A 24,372-nucleotide genomic window follows, 5' to 3' on the forward strand; every position below is an offset into this window, starting at 1 on the left:
TTAGCTGTTGTAAATAATCGGTCTGTAGCAGATCTGTTACAATTTACATTAGACATTCTCAAATGACGCATTTAAACTGGTTTTTGCTTTGTAATAATCTCTTTTTTCAGATTTGTCGTTAAAATTGCATACAAGTTGCTTACAACATGTAAAACAAAATCGCTTTAAACGATTTTAAATCGCTTTCAACGAACGAATGCATCGGATTTTTTAAGCTCGATAGAAAGAACATTCGTTTTCCATAAGGTACTTAAGATTAAAAGGCTGACCCTGTGCGCGAGAATCAATTCAGAAACGTTTTATTTCTACTAATTCAAAATGTTACACACCTCTTCTAGCATCCGAAAAAAAATTAGAACGGGGACAAACTTTTTAGTCATAATGCGCCCAGCACATTTTTAAAAAAATTCTTCAAGGCCTTTCGTGTTACAGGGTAAAACTGCGAAAAAAACACGTGAATCCTTTCTCGAAATTCATGAAATTTAAACCAGATATTTCGAGAACCAAACAGAGCATATCTTTGCCAAAATGTTTCCAATCGTTTACAAACTAGGAAATATTTTGCACAAAATAGTACGAAAAAAAGGGTTTAAAACGGTCATATTTCAGCCATGATATATCTTCATCGTCAAAATAATTTGTTCATTATAATTATATGAAGTATGGGAGATGAGAATGATGACCGCCAATGGCTGTTTTGCGGGCTCGCTGTTCTTCCGCGCGGAATATGTAATAATGTAAACAAGTTTTAGCCTATATCGTGAATACGTTTTAAAGAATAGAAGAAGCAACTTTTTCCAGTATCAGGAAGCCTCTCTTTCCTATTAAAAAAGTAAGTATGATAATGTGATTTATTTATTTCTATTTTCTTAACATAGCCATGTCTAACTAAGCGTGCTATGCAAGAAACACGTAGCCTCTTTCGCACGCATTGCATGCGTTGTGGAGTCTAGACGACAGGTTGATTATACTTATCAGTGATTCTTGATGATACGTTATCAGTTTTGCAGGTTAGTATTTGTATTTGGCTTAATTGCTTATGCTTCTACTGATAATATAAATGTTAGCACGGTATTTATGTTTACATTCTGTATTTTGTGCCGCCACATCGATAAGACGATATGTTTAAGGTAAGTTTAGCGCTCTCACAATTCTCAATTACGCTTTTTTAACATTCAATGTAAAAAATCCCCCTGCCATAGTTATATTTTAGTCATATATCCAGTAAATGCATTTTCGCATTGAAATATGAGGTCATTATGGACGGATAAACAAGACCTGTCAAAATGTCAAATTTTCGCTGTTCAAAAACACGCTCGCCTCAGGCTACTTCCGCATCACACGTCGATCAGCGCGCGGTCTTTCGTTGCACCGCCCTATATATAAGCACCCTGCAATACACTCGAGTTCTTTATTCCGATCGCAAACACGAGAAAAATCATCTGAAAGCTGTATTGCGTTGTTTAAAATCCCGACCACTTCGTACATCTTGTCCTCTTGCAGTGCTTTATCAGTTCTTGCAGAAGGTCCCGTTGCTCGTTACCTATAGCTAACAACTCATTCTCAAAACCCGATCGATAAAGCTCGTCACAGTTTCTGTATTAGTTGCCACATCTGTCCTGGTATTTTGCTGACCTTCTTGAGCTTGAGTAACAGGCATTTTTCCGACTCAGTGAGGTGAAAAGAACCCCAACTGAAATCCTGGCGGGGTCGCCAATGTAATAACTCGCTTAGCTTCGAACAAAAAAACTATCTTAAACACCACACGCTTCACATAATTTATATACTGTTTTTGGAGCATATTTCTATACGCGCGCAATCTTTACTCACGCATACTAGCTACGTGTAAAAATTATTAGTCTTTATATTTACATTCACCACAATATGTTATATAATTTTTATTTTGAGTTTGGGAGCAGAAAAAAATGGACGACGTTAATTGAGCCAGCTGCAGATGATGACGATCGAACTTTAATCTCTAGCAAAAATTAACATTCGGCATTTCATAATTTAAAATTGACATGATTAAACAACAGCCGGATATTATTTATCGGTTATGGCAAGGAAAGCCGGTCAATGTTTTTAAGTTGAAACGCGCATGCGATGCTGAATTCCGTTCGAATAACACAAAACACCGAACGTGATTTTTTCTGAGCATTAAAATGACGCGTTCCTATGTTATTGTAACTGGCTAGTTTATAACATGCATAGTAAAGTTCTCGTAGTTTAAATTTGTCTAGTCAAACAAAATTATTTCCTGAAGAGACAACAAAAATATGGCCTTGATAATGTAAACTAAAAATATTTAATATGATAATAGGGAGTTGACGATCTACGACGGGATTAGCTCGACGAGGCTAATGGGAAATTGTTTAACCTGACGCGACTTTGAAGTATAATCATGTAAGCGTTTCAATTGTTCTTCGTTTTTTTAGCTAATCATTAATTGCAGTTTTATATAAACTGTAAAAAAGCAGCTATCACTTCGCATCTGCTTTCATGTCGCCCAGAAGCCGTGAAATTGCCTCATTTGAAGGCGTCTTAAGAATGGCAACGCTGTTCTAGGACCACAAGGGCTGAACGTTTTTAGCCGTGTACACCTTTGCTGCAATGCCAATGGTGAGAGGACGTTTGTACTGTACTCACTTGTGCGCATGCGCGCGTATCTTTTCAAAAACGTGAGCAGAACGTTGAACAAATGAATGAACACTCACAGATGTTACAATAAGAAAGTACAATTCCCTTTTTTCCTACATTGGCCTCCATGCTGTATACATACATTGAAGATATTTGCTTCTGCAATTCTCTTTAAATTCTTCACAATTATTAAGTGTTTATTTTACTGAAACGAGAACAACGATCAAAGCAAAGAATTATAAAAATAATTTTTCTAAAAGCTTTTCTGCATTTCACATGTCTTCTTCCGTAGATGAAAGCATTCACGATCGAGTTTATTCCATAAATCTCAAAGTTAATAACTGTGAACCAAATATGTCGGCATGAACGACTACAGTAGGTGTCCAACAAGGCCCCGATAGCTGTTGGTAAAAAACAACAGATCACCAGCACTAAAATAACAAAGGAAAATGTTTTCGTTTCTGTAAACGCTTGAAATAGACGAATTATAACCCTTGTCTTGCCAGACTTTTCGTTGTGGTTGCTGCAGCCTGCGACCATTGATTCGTCAAAGATTCGTTTGCGTTGTTTCCGTGACACACGTAAAATTCGAAAATTTAAAAGAAATATTAGAGAAAGCAGAATACAGCCAAGAAAACCTAGCAAAGGATAGCGAATGCTGTCAGAGATTTTGCAAACACTTCTGATTCTTTTGTCACTCCGATAGTGAACATGAAGTACAACATAAAGACAACAAGCAGTCAGCCAGACTCCAGAAATGGCCAGAAATACTCGTCGACGTGTCACAATCATGAGATATTTGAGAGGTTTTTGGATGAATAAATAACGATCAACAGTAATTAAGAGAATTGTAGCCACTGAAGCAAACAACAATGACCAAATTATAGAACGACTTAACTTACAAAACAAGTCCTGATCACTTTCAATGTTTAATATAGTCTGAATAAACTCGATGATCCATAGTGGATAAAATGTTAAACACACGAGAAGATCCGCTAATGCCAGGTTTGCTATCAAGTAAGATGTCGCTGTCTTTTCTTTACACAACAAAATTGTGTATATTATAACTATGACATTTCCCAATACTCCAATAATCATCGCAATAAATTTAAAAGCAATTGAGAAGATAAAAACACTGCTGGAAACTGGAGCGAAAGTTGTCCCATTAGTCATTTTTGAGCCGTTGTATTAGTGAAATTTTGACAACACGTACGTTGACAGGAAGTGATTTCACCAATCACAATCCTTGACCGACACTTTTGACGTTACTCGTGCCGTTTGTGTTGCTTAAGCTCAATAATAACAAACTTTCCTGTAAGTGCGAAACTTTTGTGACGGTTTTCGATGTACACCTGCTTGCTGACGTATGGATAGGTTTCAAAATACGAGTAGGTTTTACTAAACCGAGCTAAAAAAGGGTGATTATCTTGGTTAATTTGATGATATGCATAATTGTTACATTCCCCTTATGCTCAATAATCACTGCGATAAATTTAAAAGCAGCTGAAACATAGGAACACTGCCGGTAACTGGGACGATAAAGTTGTGCCATTAGTCATTTTTAAACTCACATATCGTTGTTTAGCAGTGAATAATGTAGCCTACATTTTATAATTATACGATCTCTTTGGATTTGAAACATATTACTTCAGCTACATGCATCTGGCATTAGCACATTACGTACGCAACTTTTTGCATATAATGTACTTGTATGAGGAGGTTCATTAAATCAACTTTTCGCATAATTTATAAAGTACTTGCACGAGGAGGTTTATTTAATCAAAGTCCGTTCCAATAAGAGAATTTCGTTCGGATTACAAGCAAAAATTAGGCAAGTGCATGACGTCTTTTGACCATGTGACAACGCGATAAATGAAATGATGAACTCAACAATGGAGTTTATTTAATTCTCGAGGAGAAGTAAAGAATTCAGAGGGATCCTACCTTCCATACTTTTTTAACGACACTCCTTTGAATAAACGTAATGTGATTGGTTTAGAGGAATAACATGTAAGTTAGTTCAAATTTTAAAACCAACAGCTGTGTATGAGCTGATTGCGTATCGGCAAGGTCCATTCAAAAGCAAACATCTGTCTTCTTCAAACTTATTCAAATTTGAACATTTTCAACCTACTAGAACATATTATTGTCCTAATTCCCAGCAGATATTCTGACTGAAAACTGCTAGTCTAAATTAATTCTTCTCTGTTACGTCATTCGGGAATTCTGAATGTCTTTGACTGTCAAGAAATTGCCAAACTCCTATGCTTTTAACGAGAAATCATTTGCACTTCATAAATCGATCCTTTTTTATTTGTAGAAATGAATTTGTTTATTGCATTTTTATTTATTTCAGTTGTAAGAATTTATGTCAATTAAATTTAAATTTCATAAAAACACATCCCATTTTCTTGTAACATATTCTAAAAAGTTCTATAAATAATATATAAATATGAGTTTACGCACCACTAAAAACCTTAACGCCACCGAGTTTACATGTAACTATTGCCATTCCGTCATGAAATATAACAATGATAATTATTTACAGTGTAGTCGAAGGGTGTCCCCCTTTGTCTAATACAGAGTGTCACCCCTCTGTTTCTAACAGAGAATTACACCCTCTCCCCTGCAGGGTATTTCCACCTATGACTCTAACTACATGCGTCTTCTTCATGTCTCTAAAAGGGTTATTATCCCATATCTGACATTGCAGGAGAGTGGTGTGTGTGGCGTGTCTTGATACCCCAGCTCTGGTGAAATTAGTTTTAAAAATCAGTCTGAAGACCTAGATAGGGGACCAAGAAAGTCGGACAAATAATTCAGTGATCGCCGACTGCATGTAGATGACGTGCAGAACCAGGTTTTACTACAGAAAGAGTTTGTAATTAGGAAAGTGAAGTGAATTAGTAGTAAAATATTTAGTGTCGAGGAGTAAACAAAAACTCCACAAAATAAGAAAATTCAGAATTATAGGATGCAGAATTAAAACAAATTTTTAGTGACAATTACAGTCGAGAATTTTTAAGATAATTCCTCTATAAGCTTTTCTGTACTTGATATGTCGCACTCCGTAAATAAAAGCATTCACGATCGAGTTTATCCCATAAAACTCGTACTGAACAACTACATACCACATCTGTTGACATGAAGCACTACAAAATTTCTTTAACAGAGAACCGATGATTGTTGGTGCAAAGCAACAAATCGCCAACACTGTAATAACAATAGAAAATGTTTTTGCTTCTTTAAACGCTTGAAATAAGCGAAATACAACTCTCATACTGCCTGACTGTTCATTGTGGTTACTGGCGCTTACGATCGTAGCTTCATCGAAGATTCGTTTGCGTTGTATCTGAGCTAACCGTAAAATTAGGAAATTTAGAATGAAGATGGAAGCAAGTGTTATATAAATAAGGGATTCTGTAGAGTATTTAACGCTGTCAGTTAGTGTGCAGAGACTTCTGTTTTTTTCCTTAAATCTCCGATAGTCAACATTAAGTACTGCGTAAAGACAACAAGCAGTCAACCAGACTCCAGAAATAGCCAGAAATACTCGTCGACGTGTCACAATCATGGGATATTTCAGAGGTTTTTGGATGAATAAATAACGATCAACAGTAATTAAGAGAATTGTAGCCACTGAAGCAAACAGCAATGACCAGATGGTAGAACGACTTAACTTACAAAACAAGTCCTGATCACTTTCAATGTTTAATATAGTCTGAATAAACTCGATGATCCATAGTGGATAAACTGTTAAACACACGAGAAGATCCGCTAATGCCAGGTTTGCTATCAAGTAAGATGTCGCTGTCTTTTCTTTACACAACAAAATTGTGTATATTATAACTGTGATATTTCCCAATACTCCAATAATCATCGCAATAAATTTAAAAGCAATTGAGAAGATAAGAACACTGCTGGGAACTGGAGCGAAAGTTGTGCCATTAGCCATTTTTGAACCGTTATATTCTTTTGTGACGGTTTTCGATGTACAGGTGCTTGCTGACGTATGAATAGGTTTCAAATTACATACGAGTAGGTTTTACTAAACCCATATGCATAATTGCTACATTTCCCTTATGCTCAATAATCATCGCGATAAATTTAAAAGCAGCTGAAACATAAGAACACTGCCGGTAACTGGAACGATAAAGTTGTGCCATCAGTTATTTTTAAACATACATATCGTTGTTTAGCAGTGGATAATGAAGCCTACATTTTACAATTATACGATCTCTTTGGATTTGAAACATATTACTTCAGCTACATGCATCTGGCATTAGCACATTACGTACGCAACTTTTTGCATATAAAGTACTTGCATGAGGAGGTTCATTAAATCAACTTTTCGCATAATTTATAAAGTACTTGCACGAGGAGGTTTATTTAATCAAAGTCCGTTCTAATAAGAGAATTTCGTTCGGATTACAAGCAAAAATTAGGCAAGTGACGTCTTTTGATCATGTGACAACGCGATAAATGAAATGATAAAGAAATGATAAACTCAACAATGGAGTTCATTTAATTCTCGAGGAGAATTAAAGAATTCAGAGGGATCCTACCTTCCATACTTTTTTAACGACACTCCTTTCAATAAACGTAATGTGATTGGTTTGGAGCAATAACATGTAAGTTAGTTCAAATTTGAAAACCAACAGCTGTGTATCAGGTGATTGCGTGTCGGCAAGGTCCATGCAAAAGCCGATATCTGTTTTCTAAAACTCAGTATTCAAATTTGGACATTTAAAACCTACTAGAACATAATTATATAGTCGTAATTCCCAGCAGATATTCTGACTGAAAACTGCCGGTCTAAATTAATTCTTCTCCGTTATGTCATTGAGGAATTCTGAATGTCTTTGACTGTCAGAAATTGCCAACTTCCTATACTTTTAAAGAGAAATTATTTGCACTTCATAAATCGATCCTTTTAATTGTAGAAATGAATTTGTTTATTGCATATTTATTTATTTCAGTTTTATGAACTCATATTATGTCAACTAAATTTAAATTTCATGAAAACACATATCATCTTCTTGTAACATATTCTAAACAGTTCTATAAATAATATATAAATATGAATTTATGCACCACTAAAAACCTTAATTACGCCATTGAGTTTACATGTAACTATTGCCATTCCGTCATGAAATATGCAAGAAAACAATGATAATTATTCACAGTTTAGTCGAAGGGTGTCCCCCTTTGTCTAATACAGGGTGTCACCCCTCTGTTTCTAACAGAGAATTACACCCTCTCCCCTGCAGGGTATTTCCACCTATGACTCCACCACTCCACCACTAACTGCATGCGTCTTCTTCATGTCTCTAAAAGGGTTATTATCCCATATCTGATATTGCAGGAGAGTGGTGTGTGGGGGGTGTCTTGATACCCCAGCTCGGCCAAAATAGTTTTAAAAATCAGTCTGAAGACCTAGATAGGGGACCAAGAAAGTCGGAGAAATAATTCAGTGATCACCGACTGTAGATGACGTGCAGAACCAGATTTTACTACTTAAAGAGTTTGTAATTAGGAAAGTGAAGTGAATTAGTAAAATATTTAGTATCGAGGAGTAAACAAAAACTCCACAAAATAAGAAAATTCACAATTACAGGATGCAGAATTAAAACAAATTTTTAGTGACAATTACAGTCGAGAATTTTTAAGATAATTCCTCTATAAGCTTTTCTGTACTTGATATGTCGCACTCCGTAAATAAAAGCATTCACGATCGAGTTTATCCCATAAAACTCGTACTGAACAACTACATACCACATCTGCTGACATGAAGCACTACAAAATTTCTTTAACAGAGAACCGATGATTGTTGGTGTAAAGCAACAAATCGCCAACACTGTAATAACAAAAGAAAATGTTTTCGCTTCTTTAAACGCTTGAAATAAGCGAAATACAACTCTCATACTGCCTGACTGTTCATTGTGGTTACTGGCGCTTACGATCTTAGCTTCATCGAAGATTCGTTTGCGTTGTATCTGAGCCAACCGTAAAATTAGGAAATTTAGAATGAAGATGGAAGCAAGTGTTATATAAATAAGGGCTTCTGTTGAATATTTAACGCTGTCAGTTAGTGTGCAGAGACTTCTGTTTTTTTCGTTAAATCTCCGATAATCAACATGAAGTACAACGTAAAGACAACAAGCAGTCAACCAGACTCCTGAAATAGCCAGAAATACTCGTCGACGTGTCACAGTCATGGGATATTTCAGAGGTTTTACGATATATAAATAACGATCAACAGTAATTAAGAGAATTGTAGCCATTGAAGAAAACAACAATGACCAGATGGTAGAACGACTTAACTTACAAAACAAGTCCTGATCACTTTCAATGTTTAATATGGTCTGAATAAACTCGATGATCCATAGTGGATAAAATGTTAAACACACGAGAAGATCCGCTAATGCCAGGTTTGCTATCAAGTAAGATGTCGCTGTCTTTTCTTTACACAACAAAATTGTGTATATTATAACTGTGACATTTCCCAATACTCCAATAATCATCGCAATAAATTTAAAAGCAACTGAGAAGATAAAAACGCTGCTGGGAACTGAGGCGAAACTTGTGCCATTAGTCATTTTTGAGCCCTTGTACACCAGTGAACGACGAAGTATGTACCGACGTTGCGTTATAATATACTTTCTGGTTTTGAAATACACCTGACTGCATGTCCTGAGGTTAAACGAGAAATGGCGGCAAATAATGATGTGTTTTGCATTTTTGCAAGAGAGAAAATTAACATATGAATAATTACGCCATATGCAAGTTAATTTGCGAGTCTTATTTACTCAAACCGTAAAATTTTTATTTTCTTGAATTTGAATTTAAATATTTCAATGCACTGATATTGGGCCAAACGTCCAAAAGTGAAATTATTTTAAGTTTGTCTCGAACACTAGGACTGCCGGCAGCTGAAATGAGGGTTTTGCTTGAAACTACAGCTCATAGATAGATATCGCTAACGAATAGGGAGCCATATTAAAATATTTACCTTTTATTAAAGTTCTTCGTATATTTATCTATCATATTTATCTTTAAAGGAGCAATTTCTTTCGTTATTTATACTAGGAAAATTGGAGCAGAAAAGTTGGAGTATTAACTTGATTACGTATAATCTAATATCGTGTTCAGCTAAACTGCATGATTATCTATAAAACATCTATCCATGCATATATTGTGATATAGTCAGGCATTTTTGCAAGGAGTCAGACAGACGAAAAGTTGAACGTGCCGCAGGCTTAGTCTTCCGCGCGGACAGTCGCAAATTTACAGGGTGTCAACAGCTGGGCATTTTGTTGTCGCTGTCTAAAAATTGCGGGCGCATTTCTTCAAGAAAAATTTTAATTCTTCGAACGCCAAAAACATGTATTTTGAGGAGCTTTTTCTCCATTTTTACTGGTTTGTTCACGGAAATAAAAGGGTGTATTCAAAGATTACGTTCCCGTGCTTGCATACAAGGGTATAACGACATTCTCACGTAAATATTTGCGAAAGATTTTTATTTGCAAATGGGCGACAAGTTGAAGTATTTCACTCATTGTCAAAGTTTCAGGACCAGGTTACAGCAGTATGCAAACAACGAATTAACCCTATTTTACTCTTGACAGAAGCTGACATATTGTTGTTTCCACTGGCGTGTTCATTAATCTATTTGTCCCTTCTCACGCGAAATAATAAGTACCTTAACATGCATTTTTCTATAGAAATAACACCTTTTCCTCTTTCGATTTCGTGAAAACTGACCTTTGCCTTCAGTTATAAAGTATATTTTATGAAAGTTAAATCATGTTTTGTTTTATTGAAACATTAGCCACTCATGGAAAAAATGCTCTAGATGTTGTAATTTCACAAACCACTTATGCTCTGAAAATGCCATGTTGTAACATACTTACGAACTTCCTTCTGTATGAGTTTGTTATGATGTAAAAATTGCTGCAAAAGTGATTTTAATATGTCCAAGTATTGGTTGTTATGAATTATGAAAAGTCCTATTGATTTGGTAAGTTTTAAGAATCTAACCACAAACTTTAATATGGGCATACTTGCTTTGTGAAATTATGTGATGCTGTGGCACATATATAAAAATTTTAAAATTTTTACCAGTGCCTCTCTCCGAAACATGGCTTAAAACTATCCATATTGTTCAAACTTCATAAAAGAGTTAGTGGGCATGCTGAGAAAAATGCGCACAATACTTATTTTTGTCTGTAAACAAACATATAAATTAGCCTGTGGGATATGTTACTTCCTATTTCTGATCATTTAACTAGAGTATAATAAAATTATTTGAGCAAAAATTTAGTATAACATTGCTTGCATCAAAATACAATAATGGGAATCTTTAGAACCTTTCATTTTCCTAATGGAGGTGGAAATATATATGTTTGAGCTCAATTTGGCCTGAGACTGTTGCTATAGCTGTCCATATTTCACTTTATTTTATAAAAATTATTAAATAAATGATGTAGAGGAGTCGAGATTGTTTGCATAGCACAGTTGTATATATTTTATAAATTGATTAATATGGAAAGATCAACATCTGATAAAATGAACATAACTATTTTGGTTTCAATACTCTCATCAGTCTCATGCCATAGTTCCACTGTGAAGATTCTGGTGGCTTTTTTAAGTTAATATCCAGCTGAAAGCTGACAAATGACTGAAAGCTTCCTGCAATAAATGCTTCCTTAACTGCTAACTAACCAACGACGACCACATTGTGACTGAAATTCTTAATTTCCACACGAAACTGACGAACAAAGTTGTGAGTGTGACAAACCAACATATTGTTTGCTAATTTAGATCATTCGGATGCTTTCTCAATGCCATGTTTTGTACCACAAGATACAACAAAACCAGCAGTTACACGTACATGATATTCTTCTTTTCGTTAAGTGCCGAATTCTTTCTTTTACTGCAAAAGTATTCAACTATCTTCACTCCTATCAGCCGCCATTTTTTAAATATACGATGTGCGTGGATGCCAAGTTCGCGCATGCTCCGTACAAAATGCCCAGCTGTTCAGGGTGTCAATATAGCTCAGTTTCAGTGTAGTGTATTTATTGAGCCCGAGTTAACGCCTTCCGGACGTCTTGTTATAGAAAAAAACTTGAGGTCGTGAACAATTTTGGACTAAACGTTCAGGTTGCTGGAGTTTTTTTTAAATATTTTCAGTAGATTTTATTTTGAGTAAACCTCGTACTTTTTAAACATTCGGCATAATAACATTGGTAATAATTAAATTAAGAAATTTTAAATTAGGCAACGTTTAAATTATTGCATTTTATCGTATAATATCTCAATATAATATCTTTACCCTGCAAGTAAATTATTTAGTTAGGAAACAGTTTCACAAAGCCTGAAACAGAGAGCTGTACCTAGAGAGCTTCTGAGCTTAGTTACACTCAAAAGCTATATCTAAAATTCGTGTGTGTATATAAAACTAACCTTACATACATGTGGTCACATTCCATCAGAATTTTGCGCTCATTCTCCCTATTTTTGCACTAAAATGTTCAGGAATACAAGTCGTAACTCACAGGAGACTTTTGTTGATAAAACTGTTCCAATATTGAGAAGATTTAGTCGCGAAAAGCGAACAAAATCCGTCCATAATGCTAGCAAGCGGTGATGCCAATGTTTACCGATATAATTCAACAACACGCGTTGATCCGTGGCGAAGTACATTTACAAATCGATTTCTTTTAAATGAATACCGCAGAACGTGGCCATCAACAACGCTAACAAGATAAACGTCTTGTTAGTTGACAATGAAACGGACTTTTACATTTTTTCACAGAACTTTGACCAAAACATTCTGCCCTAAGGCCCCTAACAAGGTAATATTATGACAATAAACAATATGAATTTCTGAATTCTGAATTCTGTATTAAACACGCCCAACTCCATCCCACAAATACTCCTACTTTGAGGCATCAAATTCCCTGGCGCTGATTGGCCGCAAGGAATGCATGCTATTGTTTTAACTGGACAGGAACTTTGGTCATTTACATGCCCTACAAAAATTTCAAACACGAATTCGGGAGTCGTCCTTATATTATACGTAAGCAGTAAATATGGTTACAGTTTTCAAGGTCCGCCATTTCAGTACAGGAAACCCAGGTTCCATTGCGTAACTGAGTCCTAATTTATTGTCAGACAAATATATATAGCGCATTTCATTCATATCATGGACTCGGTTTCTTTAAAGGCACAAAATTTCGTTTAATTATTTGACGTATTTCCTTCGCAACAACTGGCGAGGAGTAGGACATTTACCTCCAGTAGTTAAAGGGCTGCACTGCTCATTTAAAAAGGCCAAAACGATGTTCAAATTTGCATGATGCAAGTCCTTTATAGCCTTTTTTTCCCTAAACTATTTTAATATCTTTCCTAAATTATTTCAATAACTTTTCCAAATTATTTTAATATCTTTCCTAACTACTTTAATATCTTTCCTAACTATTTTAATATCTTTCCTCACTATTTTAATATCTTTTCTAACTATTTTAAAATCTTGTCGTAGACCAGTCCGTTTAATCTCGTGTAATCAATATCAGAGCCCCCAAACCTGACTGAGAGATGTGCTAACATGGAGTAATAAATTTAATCAATTATTAACTCTATTCATAGCAAAGTTTTAATTTTAATGTGTTTGGAATACCTAACTGCAATATCTATCAGTATAAACAATTCCTTCATATAATCTGCATTTAATTAAATAAAATATAATGAAATAATCCTAAAATAAGTATTTGTCTAGTATACACGCAGTGATTAATTTCAGATAAAAATGAATTTTTCAAATTGGATTAATTTAAGGATAGCATTGTTTTGCAATGAAGAAAATTGCTTGTCATTATTTTAGCAATTCAAAAATAAAAAAAGTATAATTAAATGCGCGAAAGGCAGGTATAGGAAAGACTCGCGTCCAACTAAGTTATGTAACTTGCTTCTCACTGAAGGTGAGAAGATTAATAATTTTAACTTAAATGTTTGTTTAGTGATAAATTCGGTTAAATCGAATCCGCTATTGTCGTTTGAGGTCTTACTAAAGTTGATGTTTATACCACCTGATCCATCGATTTTTAAAGGCGGTGTTACACTTTATGCAACTTTCTTGCAACATAAATACAATGCAATCACGGAGGTCGGAACGATGCGAGGGAAAGGAGGACAGATTTTGGTAAAAAGGCACTCGTGTAGCAGCGCATAATAAAGAATTTCGCAAAGCATTGTCTATTGAACCTCGTGTCATGGTGTGTAGACGATTGTGTTATTCTTGATACTCGCTCGTGGAATTTCTACTTTGGATATATAGAATATAATCGTTTAAAATGAGTTAAAATCAAACGGCACCTTTTCTCCCTTTCTTCTGCTGCCCCCCTGGTTCGAGCGGCCCTTAAGGCCGGCACACCCTAGAGCTATGTGCTTAGCAAAAAGTCATTCGTGGCCATTGGCGAAGGCCTGTTGTTCTCGTGTGCGGCGACTTTTCCAACGACTTTGGTCATTCGTGCCAAAAGTCGCCGGAAGAGTCGGCTGTACACCGAAGAGTAACTGGCTTACGCCAATGGCCACGAATGACTTTTTGCTCAGCAGATAGATCTAGTGTGCGCCGGCCTTAAATGCAATTCTCCTCATGAGGCATCTATAGTTGTCAAATACGAACATCTCTTACGATCAGCTAACGATTTCCTAGCATTTCGAACCGAGTCTTCACTATAATTAACATCACTCAGAATATATTTTAGCTGGCGTACTCACTGATTAATCGATTCAGTTAGCCATATAGCCCAATAAGGCAATATACCTTTCTCTTGCGATCCAAGAAGCCTTCAAAATTACTCAGATAGTAACGATTAAAACAATAGAAACTCAGTAAAATGTAAACATTTTGAAAAATATAACTCTCTACGCTTCCACCAAAATATAGTTATCCTCATGAAAATAATGGCGATGATATTACATATATGTACAAGTTATATAGTTAAGTAATTATAGACATGTTAAGTTAAATATTAATAAAACTATAGAAGCTTTTGTTCCGTGGTTGACGACGGGTTTCTTTCTATTAATTGCAAGGGACTCTTGGAAAAGTATGAGGCCCATGATAGGATTTGTCTATTATTTTAATATTGGTAAATATTAAATCTGTTGATGCATGACTAGATTTTAGTCCAAACGTAGAAAATTATATTTTTCAACATGTTTCTTTTCACGGAGTTTCTATATCATCTTATATTTTATTAAAATACTCAGTGGTTCCTGTAATTTAAGTAAAAATTAAAGTAGACGTTCCTCCTCATGCTGCCGGAGTTATGCACTTCATGCACTTTATCTTATCGCTTTGCAGGGACAAAAACTAATTGAGTTACGGGGTCCGAGTCAGGTCAAAAACACATTCACGCGCGGAAATATCAACTAACTTTATTGTTATAACCTCATGCAATAGGCAGATGAAACACAACCATCTTTGGTGTTATAGTTGAATAAGCATTTTTAGAAATTTTCTTTAAAGGCGCTTTAACACAATGCAATTTTCCTTGCAACTTGTAATGCAATTATAATTTTAGGTTCAATGCCAAATTAAAAATAGCTATAATATTTATATAATGCCTCAGAAAACATGTAAAATTGGTTGATAATATTATTCTAAAAAATATTAAAAATTGGACTAAGCTTCATTCCGATTCAATAGAGCTAATTCTTTCTAATATTCTTGCGTATTTTGAAAAGGTTGGTGCTGTCCCTGTATATATATATATATATATATATATATATATATATATATATATATATATATATATATATATATATATATATATATATATATACCCAGTCCATATTAAATTTAGATTCAGAAATTGAACCGTATTCTCATTATGCATGTTATTATACTTGTAGCCTTATGTAAACGAGAAATGATTGTTTCCTATCCCAATTCCTGTCTTGTCTCAATACACTATACGCAATACACACTGGTAAACAACAGCCAAAACTTGTTTAGGGCACATGAAATATAAAATTTATTGATAAACGAAATTAAAGAAAAATGCTCTTTCATTGGAACATGTGGGATAGGCATGATTACTCAAGAAACATCGCGAAAAAGATGTTTCTTGTGGGATTGAAACGCTGCGCCTTTCCGGTGCAACAGTGTCTGGCCGACGTGAAAACGTTTTTACGAGTTAGCAAACAAGGAAACAGATTTGAAACGCGATCTCTGAATCCAAGTGTTTCCGCTGAATTGTTTACTTTCCTTATATGTACCTTGAAATAATTAAAACAACGTGCTTATATTAAAAATATTAACAATTTAGGGAACTTTTGCTATTTTTTAGCAGGAAAGCATATAGTATAGAGAACTTAAGAACTTTTGTATGGGTATCGAGTCAAACCTTGGAGGAATGTTTGGGAAAAGCAATTTTTCCGCTAAAGCTTTTTAAATATTAAATCGTGCATTTTATGAAGAAATAAAAAGTTGTATTTTTAATAAATAATGAAATTAAATGCTAAACTGTAAACATATCGTTAGAAAATGACAAGGAATAATTAGTGTTGATATTTGTGTGAGCAAGAGCTTGGAATAACAGCAGTTTTATTATAGAAATGTAATTATAGATATATTTTAATTAAAAATGACAATAATCATGCAGTGCGGATTATTTGATCATCTATTTTCAGTCTGAGGTTTTATACTGTTGAATGACATACTCCGTGCATTGCGTCCGTCTTCATTGCGTATGGCTGGCTCATGTATTCACAATAGGCGTCATATAACCCGTTATATAATATATTAAACCGTACATTAACACAAATATTTTTCGGTTCAATTTGGAAAAAATGTTGATTACAATAGGCGAGGTTTTAAAGAAATAAACTAAACTGAAATAGCCTTCTTTACCAAATTATATTAAGATATCTTGGTTATGTGATAAGAGCAAATCTGAAGGTTATCACTCTTACCCCAGCGTGTGTGAAGCTATAAATATCATAGCCGGTTTACTTCTCATGCACTTAAGGCGGATTTCCATTCAGTGCAAAATGTCGCGCGATCGATTTTTTGCGATCCGGCTTTCTTTCCAAATGTATTCATGTAGTTAAGCTCATCTAATGGATTAGTTCCGCCTGATTGTCTATATTTCAAAGGAAAGCGATCGCAAAAGTCGATCACGCGACATTTTGCACTTAATGGAATCCGCCTTTACCGATCATAAAATCAGGGAGCGATAAATCTTTAATGAAAAATGAATCCTTATTAAGCCAGGCGCGTTTGCACACTACGGCAATAGATGACAATATAATTCGTCCACAATGATGTACTGACGACAATTCGTCCACAATGATTAAAATTAAAAATCTTCAGTGTCAAGGTCCACACACACTGGACGCAATTCGCTAAACACGACGCGAATTTTCATTTTCGGAAACGAATAAATTCAATTCCGAAAGAACATTTTGCGAGATATGGGTACCAGACCAGTCAAAATGTACCATCAATCGGTAATTACCAAGAATATCACAACATTGTCAAAATTAGCGACTTTTCAAAACTAAAATATTCGTAAAAATCGCGACGCGTTGGCGGTTCGCGTTCGGTGTGTGTCGGCCTTCACGAACGTTGCTATTTTTAGGTCATTAAGGGAGAATCAACTTTCTTATTATAGATAATGCGAAAAAAAAGCGCAGAAAGAAATATAAGAAACAAAATTTCTATTATATTTATTGAGAAAAGGAAATTGCTTGCGGCGAATATGCTGGAGTTTTTATTATTGCACAGGCGTTCTGTTCCGCGAAATAACTGAATTTTGTCCCTGAATTTTGAAGAATGATTAATTGTTGTGAATTGCGTCTGCTTAAGGAGCAATATCATAATGCAAATTCTCATGAAATTTCAACGACCTCTACCTTTGGCGATATTTCAATTATTTTTCTCATTCAAAAATATCAATCTTTTAATTTTAACAAAAATGCAATGTAAACAAAAATATTTCTTTGATTAAACGAAGACACAAGATTAATCTCCAAATTTAATACGGAACCAAAATACATATTTCATTTCCTCATTATTTGACATGGTCATAGACACCTGCGTCCAAAGAAATGCTAGTATAAAAGATATAATTATCAATGAATCTCACTCATTCGACAGCCGAAGAGTTCTCTGAGAAGAAGCAAGAAAACGCAAGCATTGGCAATCAAGTATTGAATAGGACTTACTATAGGTAGGTACCCTTAGTTCAATTATGAATAAACTCAGTCTTAGCTTATAATATTTATTATTAACAGAACAACGTAATTGCGTGTTTGAATGCAAGTAAAGTTGGAGGAAACACTGTTTAAGTATTATATTGATATTGCATGGCAATGCAAACAGGGTTCAAAAATATAAATGTCAGATTTACCATTATTTTCTTGCGTTGACTTTTTCAGCGATCCAGATTCAAAAGATGCATATAATGTTATTTTTTGCTGCATAACCTATAAAACTAACATGTTTTGTGCTGCACAAACCTAAGCAATTGATTTAATAGGTTTTAGCTTGCGCATGCTATACCTAAAAACAAGTTAACATGCATGAAGATAGTTTCAGATCCACAAGAAGCGCGTCTGAACCTACTGTACAATTGATATAAAACAAGGCGTGAATTTAATACGGATGAATATTGGGACATACAATATATACAATATATATAATGTATAATATTAATGTATTGGATACTTCGTGCCAACTGAGTCAACTGATCATGTACTCCTTCGGAGCATCCGTGAGTCAAAAAGATGTTAAAGTCTTCAACCACCTGGCCTTGTCCTACTCCGAAAGCTTCAAAGACCTAAATTTACCTACTCTAGAGCAGAGAAGGGAATTGTTATGCAGATCTTTCTATAAAAAGAATTATAAAAAATGTTTAATCTATTACCTGAACCTTTACATCATGAGTACGATCTCAGATATTTTCGATCTTACTATCTCACTTTTCAAAACCCGAAACACTATAATCATAGCCTTTTGCCACATTGCGTACGCAAATGGAACTCGTTTTAATATTTTAGACTTCCAATGATTAATAAAATTATATGAACTTGTAAATTATAGTAATTCCATGCATGTTATAGTAATTCTGTATAATACCTGAGTATTTGTGATTGTATATTTGTACTTTGCTCTATTATATCTAAACTATGTAAACTTCAGTTCGATTTTGAACTGCCATGCAAGTATATTTTTAATAAATTAAATAATAATAATATAAATAATGGTCGACCTTTTCTGCTTCAGATTCTTGTAAAACCAGGGAGCTATCACAAAAATGATTTATTCTATTTTTTTGTGTTTATTCGTCCTGGTCGCAATTACCATTCCAGGTAAGTCATTCAAGGAACTAATTTAATATACATTCAGTCATAACACTCTATTTGCGTAAACTGAATCACGATCGATGAAGGACCAGACATTATTATAATACTATAGGTTGAGGGAACGGAGGGAGCTCTTTTAAATGAATGGTATATTTTTCTTGTGCGTATTTTTTATACGAAATTATTCATTTCTCTTATATCATTTATTTCATATCCTCTTAATTAACTAACATGCATGAGTCAGCAAAGGGAATAGTTGTTCCAAGGCCTTTTAAAAGAAAACTAGATTGGGGCATTTAATAGCACGGCGTCATCTTTATTGTAGTTGAGTCGAATTGTGGTTGCCGCATCCCATTTAAAGCAATTGGATGTCGAAAGGACAAACGTCATGACCGAGCTTTGCCAAAGATGTTGATCAACGAGAGAGATAGATCCAGTAACTACTACAATGGTTTCAATATTGATTGGTATAACTGGGATGACTATTTACCTGCTTTTACATGTCGCTGTGCTGAGGCTGCCATGAAGAAAGGATATAAATATTTTGGACTGCAGTTCTGGGGTAAGGTAAAAAAAGGCGAATCATTTACAACCATGCATTTGCTTGGTTTTCATAAAGTCAATGAATGATTTTCAGCCACAATACATTGCAACGACAATACATGATTTAATTTTTTATTAAAACTAAAATAACAATAGCAGCAAAGTCAACCTTGGAGGAGTGTAGCCGCCCATGAACTAAATTTGTGAGGAAATCAAATTCTCAACCGCAGGAAGTAATATGGAAGCAAAGTCGCTGATGATGAAAAAGCATACATTTGTGCATTTTTGATGGCCAATGTGAAGATAATTTGATTGCTAATTTTCTGCTATATTCTTCATTGCATTCAGGAGAATGCTGGAGTGGTCCATCACCAGCAGCGGACACTGAATACGATAAACATGGCGTGGGAAAGGAATGCTTTGGCTTTGGATATGAGAAGTGCACCAATAATGATAAAAATTGCGTTGGAAAAAATAATCATAACTTTATCTATGAAATAGGTAAGTTCATTAAAATTTACCGTTTAACTAGGTATCATATCATTCATTATAGGCGCGAACTAGCTTGTAATGTATCACATCTACAAGTTTTCTTTTGCTCTCGGAAGAAGAAATAAAATCCATTTATACGTCTTCCCCGGCCCCCTCTCGTTTGTAACTCAGTGCTTTGTATTATACTTATCACACGGTGAGATGTCTCTAAATAATACAACAACGGTTGATTTGTGTTCCGTAACCGATTAAATGGCTTGTCAATGGTTTGAAGTGACAAGAAAATACTGTTACGTAATAAACTCCATTCACATTACATTCAATGATTGGCATAGCCAAGCTAAAATAGGTATACCCGTATAGCAATTTCATCTCTGCACGGCCGCTGTATTGCATGGAAACCTGGTAATAATGAAACTGGGAAACGGGGCTAAACTGAATTGAAACTTTCGATCGTTTTAGAACCTTTTAAATGCCCGGTTAAATTTGAGCGATTGGGTTGCTACAGGGATAGAGGGGATGTTCCTCCATTACGTCACTACATTCTCACCGATCGGCAAAGAGGGCTTAAGGTGTCCAGTGGTAGGGATATCGACTGGTATCATTATGATACTTACCTACCAGAATTCGCATGTCGCTGTGCGATGAAGACAGTTGAAAGAGGATGGAACACCTTTGGTTTGCAGTATTACGGTAGGTTTTAGAGTCGCACTAACCGGAAGTTATTTTCATGCGGTAGGAAAGTTGGTTAAAATTTCGAAGCCATCCAAAAAAATCTGAACAAATATCATTTATGCACAAAATTGGCAAATATTGCAGAATTTCGACCATATCTAAATTTGTCATAATATTAATACGCAATCCCTTAAAAAAGTAATAGAACGCATTAAGCCGTGCAATTATAGCGCCAAATTCATGCTGGTTGTTGATTCTACGAGCTAAATTTTTAGGTGAAAATCTTTTTGTACGTGCGAAATTATCAAGCGCATGCGCAATGAAGACGAAAAAGGTTTTAAAAATTGTCTTCAAATTCGCGGAATGCTGAAAAAAAAGAAAATCAAGAAATCAAAAACAATTATTGTAAAGAAGCAAACTGGTGAACATGCAAAACAGAAAAGATATTCTGCATTTTAAAATCTTTCTCTTTTTGCAGGTGAATGTTGGTCGGGCGAAAATGGTGATGTTGCATATTATAAAGAAGGAAGCACTTCAACATGTGTAAACAAATGTTTTAAACCATGTCAGAATTATGATGCCCTCTGTATCGGTAAGGCATTCACAAACTTCGTCTACCGTGTCACAACAGGTGAGAATCAAATTTCTTGCATTATCCTTGCTTAGTGTTCTTGCTTCTATCAATCTCGGTGCTTGATAGATAAGCAAGAACAATTAATTAGTGTAGAACTTGCTGACTATGCAACCTTCCGCTAAATATTTCTCATGCAATCTCGTAAAAATTAACAGAACGAGTTAAGTTATGCGATTAATAGAAAATTCATACTTGACGTTCTGCATAGAGCTAGTAGCATACTTGACGTTCTGCCAGTAGTAATAAATAATAATAATTAATTGGTCGACTTAATTCATTAACGACTTACTGATTCGTTCTATAGTACTATTACTGAACTTTAAAAAACAAGATGTATACTTCAATGTCTCATTCCTGCGAAATTTTTATAAATATGTAATTATACTTTATAACCCCTAATAATATATGTCATAAGATGGTGGCTGAAATAATCAACATCAACCTTTTTTCTTTCATATTGTTGCCTAGTAAAGATAGATCTAAACCACCTGTATACTGTTTATCCACCATCTCATTAAGTTGTTGAATAAAGTTGTTGAATCCCAAATGACGAAATATTCAAATTATTTTATGTTGTAAATATTCAAACTACATACGCTTTATATAATAGATGTCTGTGAGATTCCTTATAAAGCAGTTGGCTGTTACAGCGAGCCAGCGGCTGAGCGAGCTCTTACTGAGCTTATTCTTGATGACGTTGATCCAACAAGCTCAACATTCATGGGGATTGTCTCGGCAGACTTTAAGGACTGGAATGAATACGTTAAGGGTTTGATATGTCGCTGTGCAAGGAAAATCAAGGAAAAAGGATACAGGACTTTCGGAATAAACAACAAAGGTAAAAACATTACCGTGGAATAAACACATTCATTTTAATGAGGATATCAACTTCACAATCGGGATTGTAAACAAGTAACAATAATAATAACCATCCCACTGATCTGATTATATACTGCATGCATAAAGCATTAAGAGGAGATTTTTTATTATGTCACGTATTTTGGCGGGAAAACGCTCAAAACCTAAAATCTTTTCGGCGTACCGCACAAAATGAATTTATTTTACCTTTATTCTTCAGATTATGTTGTGAACTAAGTTTTGAACTGTGTTTGATGATTGCAAAACGACAAAGAGTTACATATTTCAAAATATAATGCGGCGGATATCAACAGTGTTATAAATGTCATTAGCCATTATAACTGAGATGAATACAAAAGTAGCTTCGATTCAAGTGTTATTTTCTTCTCGGCGTATCCCGAGAAATCTTTTCATTTTCACCATATTTCGAGATTATGCAGCAAACATACTTTGTGGATGCTTTTCAGGTTTGCAAAACATTTTTAATGCTGAAAATTTCAGTGCTGTTGCATGAAGATATAACTGAGGTTTTGAAAAATATCTCCTCTTAATACATGTAACCATACAACCATAGAAAAATACACTATCTTTACTAGTCCGCTTAGATCAGCTAATATATTAATACATACAAGGCATTGACCGTTATTTAAGAACATAAAAAGAAGACTTGTCACATGATAATATATCTTTTTAGGTAAATGTTACAGCAGCGCCTACGCTGACAGTCATTACGATATGCATGGTGTAAGTAACCAATGTTATAACGACACTACAACACCCTGTTTAACACCCAATTGCGTTGGCGGTGAGAATACAAACTACGTTTACCAGCTTCAAGAAAGCAACATCGTTTAAAGAAATTGGCGGTCCAACAGGTGGGAAAAGTTTAAAAGCTACAGTATATTTATTAAAAGAGGACTTCCAATCGAAAGAATATAGCGAAGTTAATTTTTTTATCAAAGTTATACACTTTTCGGTGCATGGATAGCTGTATTCATGCAGCTTTCGTACACCAAATTAAACCGGTGCCCTCAGAATACCGCATATCACATCATACCTATTAGTACACAGCTATTGTCATTGCATACTTTGGCTCACCATGTAAAAGTGACGAAATTAAAACATATTGTTAATTGCCTCCTTCCCATTAAATAAGTGTGGATCATGTTTCAATTTACTGTATTGCTTTATTCTTTTCACTAAATTTATATGAATTATGTTTACTTTTTAGATCTTTTGACGGTGAGATGAAGATACGATATATTTATTAGCTTTATGATAGCATATATAATTATAGTATATAGAGCAGTAAAAATAGTATTATAATCTAATTAAGGTGATTATAGTGATTTCCAAACATATTAAGAATCTTCATGATTAAAATTGTTGCATGCATGGGAAACGATTTGGGTGAAATTGATGTTATAGATAATCAACGTAATTGATGTAATCGTATAAAAATAAATATAAGAGTAAATTGTAGTGGATGGTATTATCTGAAAGTACAGTATATAAGTCGAAGTCTGAGTGTGATTATTTCTATTTTCGTGCCTGTCTGTGAGAGGCTGGTAATACAGTGTAGCTGTGCGACTAATGATTCATGTATAGCTATATACACACATGAAATGCCGGCGAAAATATAAACTGATCACTGGTGTCTTCTTCACGTGCACTGTGAAATAAAAATCAAAAAGGTCATAAATTTTAAAAAAGAAAAGTTGTAGGTAACCGCGATCGAACGAGCGAAAAAGCGGCCTAGGTAACCGCGATCGAACGAGCCAAAAACCGGCGTACGTAACCGCGATAATCAGCAAATTGATATCCTAGCGATTAGCGAAACCAAACTCGACCCTAATGTATACTCATTATAGAACTCATTACCAAGAAAGTGAACAGGAGTTTTTATGTTCTGAGACGACTTCGAGCGTTCTCAAACTTGAAAACTCTTGTTACAGCTTATAAAACCTCGGTCCAACCACACTTTGACTATTGCTCACAAATATGGGGATGCCCTGGAACTACGTTGCAAAATAAACTGCAACGCTTACAAAACAGGGCAGTCCGTACCATTACAAAGCGTGGTTATGACTATAGGTCAGTAGACTTACTTAATGAACTTGAGATACCAAATTTGAGTGTTAAAAGAAATAACC

At 34.8% G+C, this 24,372-nt stretch overlaps 2 protein-coding genes across 2 annotated transcripts; one reads left to right on the forward strand and one right to left on the reverse strand.

The window, feature by feature from the left end:
• Positions 1 to 750: 750 nt before the first annotated feature.
• Positions 751 to 23,961, forward strand: LOC114533760. The gene is made up of 10 exons (XM_028555352.1): positions 751 to 832; positions 17,810 to 17,882; positions 18,938 to 19,023; positions 19,343 to 19,579; positions 19,909 to 20,061; positions 20,515 to 20,745; positions 21,206 to 21,358; positions 21,972 to 22,199; positions 22,914 to 23,094; positions 23,451 to 23,961. Exons 3-9 carry the CDS (start codon positions 18,969 to 18,971, stop codon positions 23,072 to 23,074), a joined length of 1,218 nt encoding a protein of 405 aa, XP_028411153.1. The 5' UTR covers positions 751 to 832; positions 17,810 to 17,882; positions 18,938 to 18,968; the 3' UTR covers positions 23,075 to 23,094; positions 23,451 to 23,961.
• LOC114533761 (alpha-1A adrenergic receptor-like) lies at positions 8,020 to 9,180 on the reverse strand. The gene has a single exon (XM_028555353.1). It carries the CDS (start codon positions 9,159 to 9,161, stop codon positions 8,277 to 8,279), a length of 885 nt encoding a protein of 294 aa, XP_028411154.1. The 5' UTR covers positions 9,162 to 9,180; the 3' UTR covers positions 8,020 to 8,276.
• Positions 23,962 to 24,372: the final 411 nt, after the last annotated feature.

Source organism: Dendronephthya gigantea, unplaced genomic scaffold, assembly GCF_004324835.1.
Source record: "Dendronephthya gigantea isolate DGI-Jeju-01 unplaced genomic scaffold, DenGig_1.0 000094F, whole genome shotgun sequence".
In the NCBI taxonomy this organism is placed as follows: Eukaryota; Metazoa; Cnidaria; class Anthozoa; order Malacalcyonacea; family Nephtheidae; genus Dendronephthya; species Dendronephthya gigantea.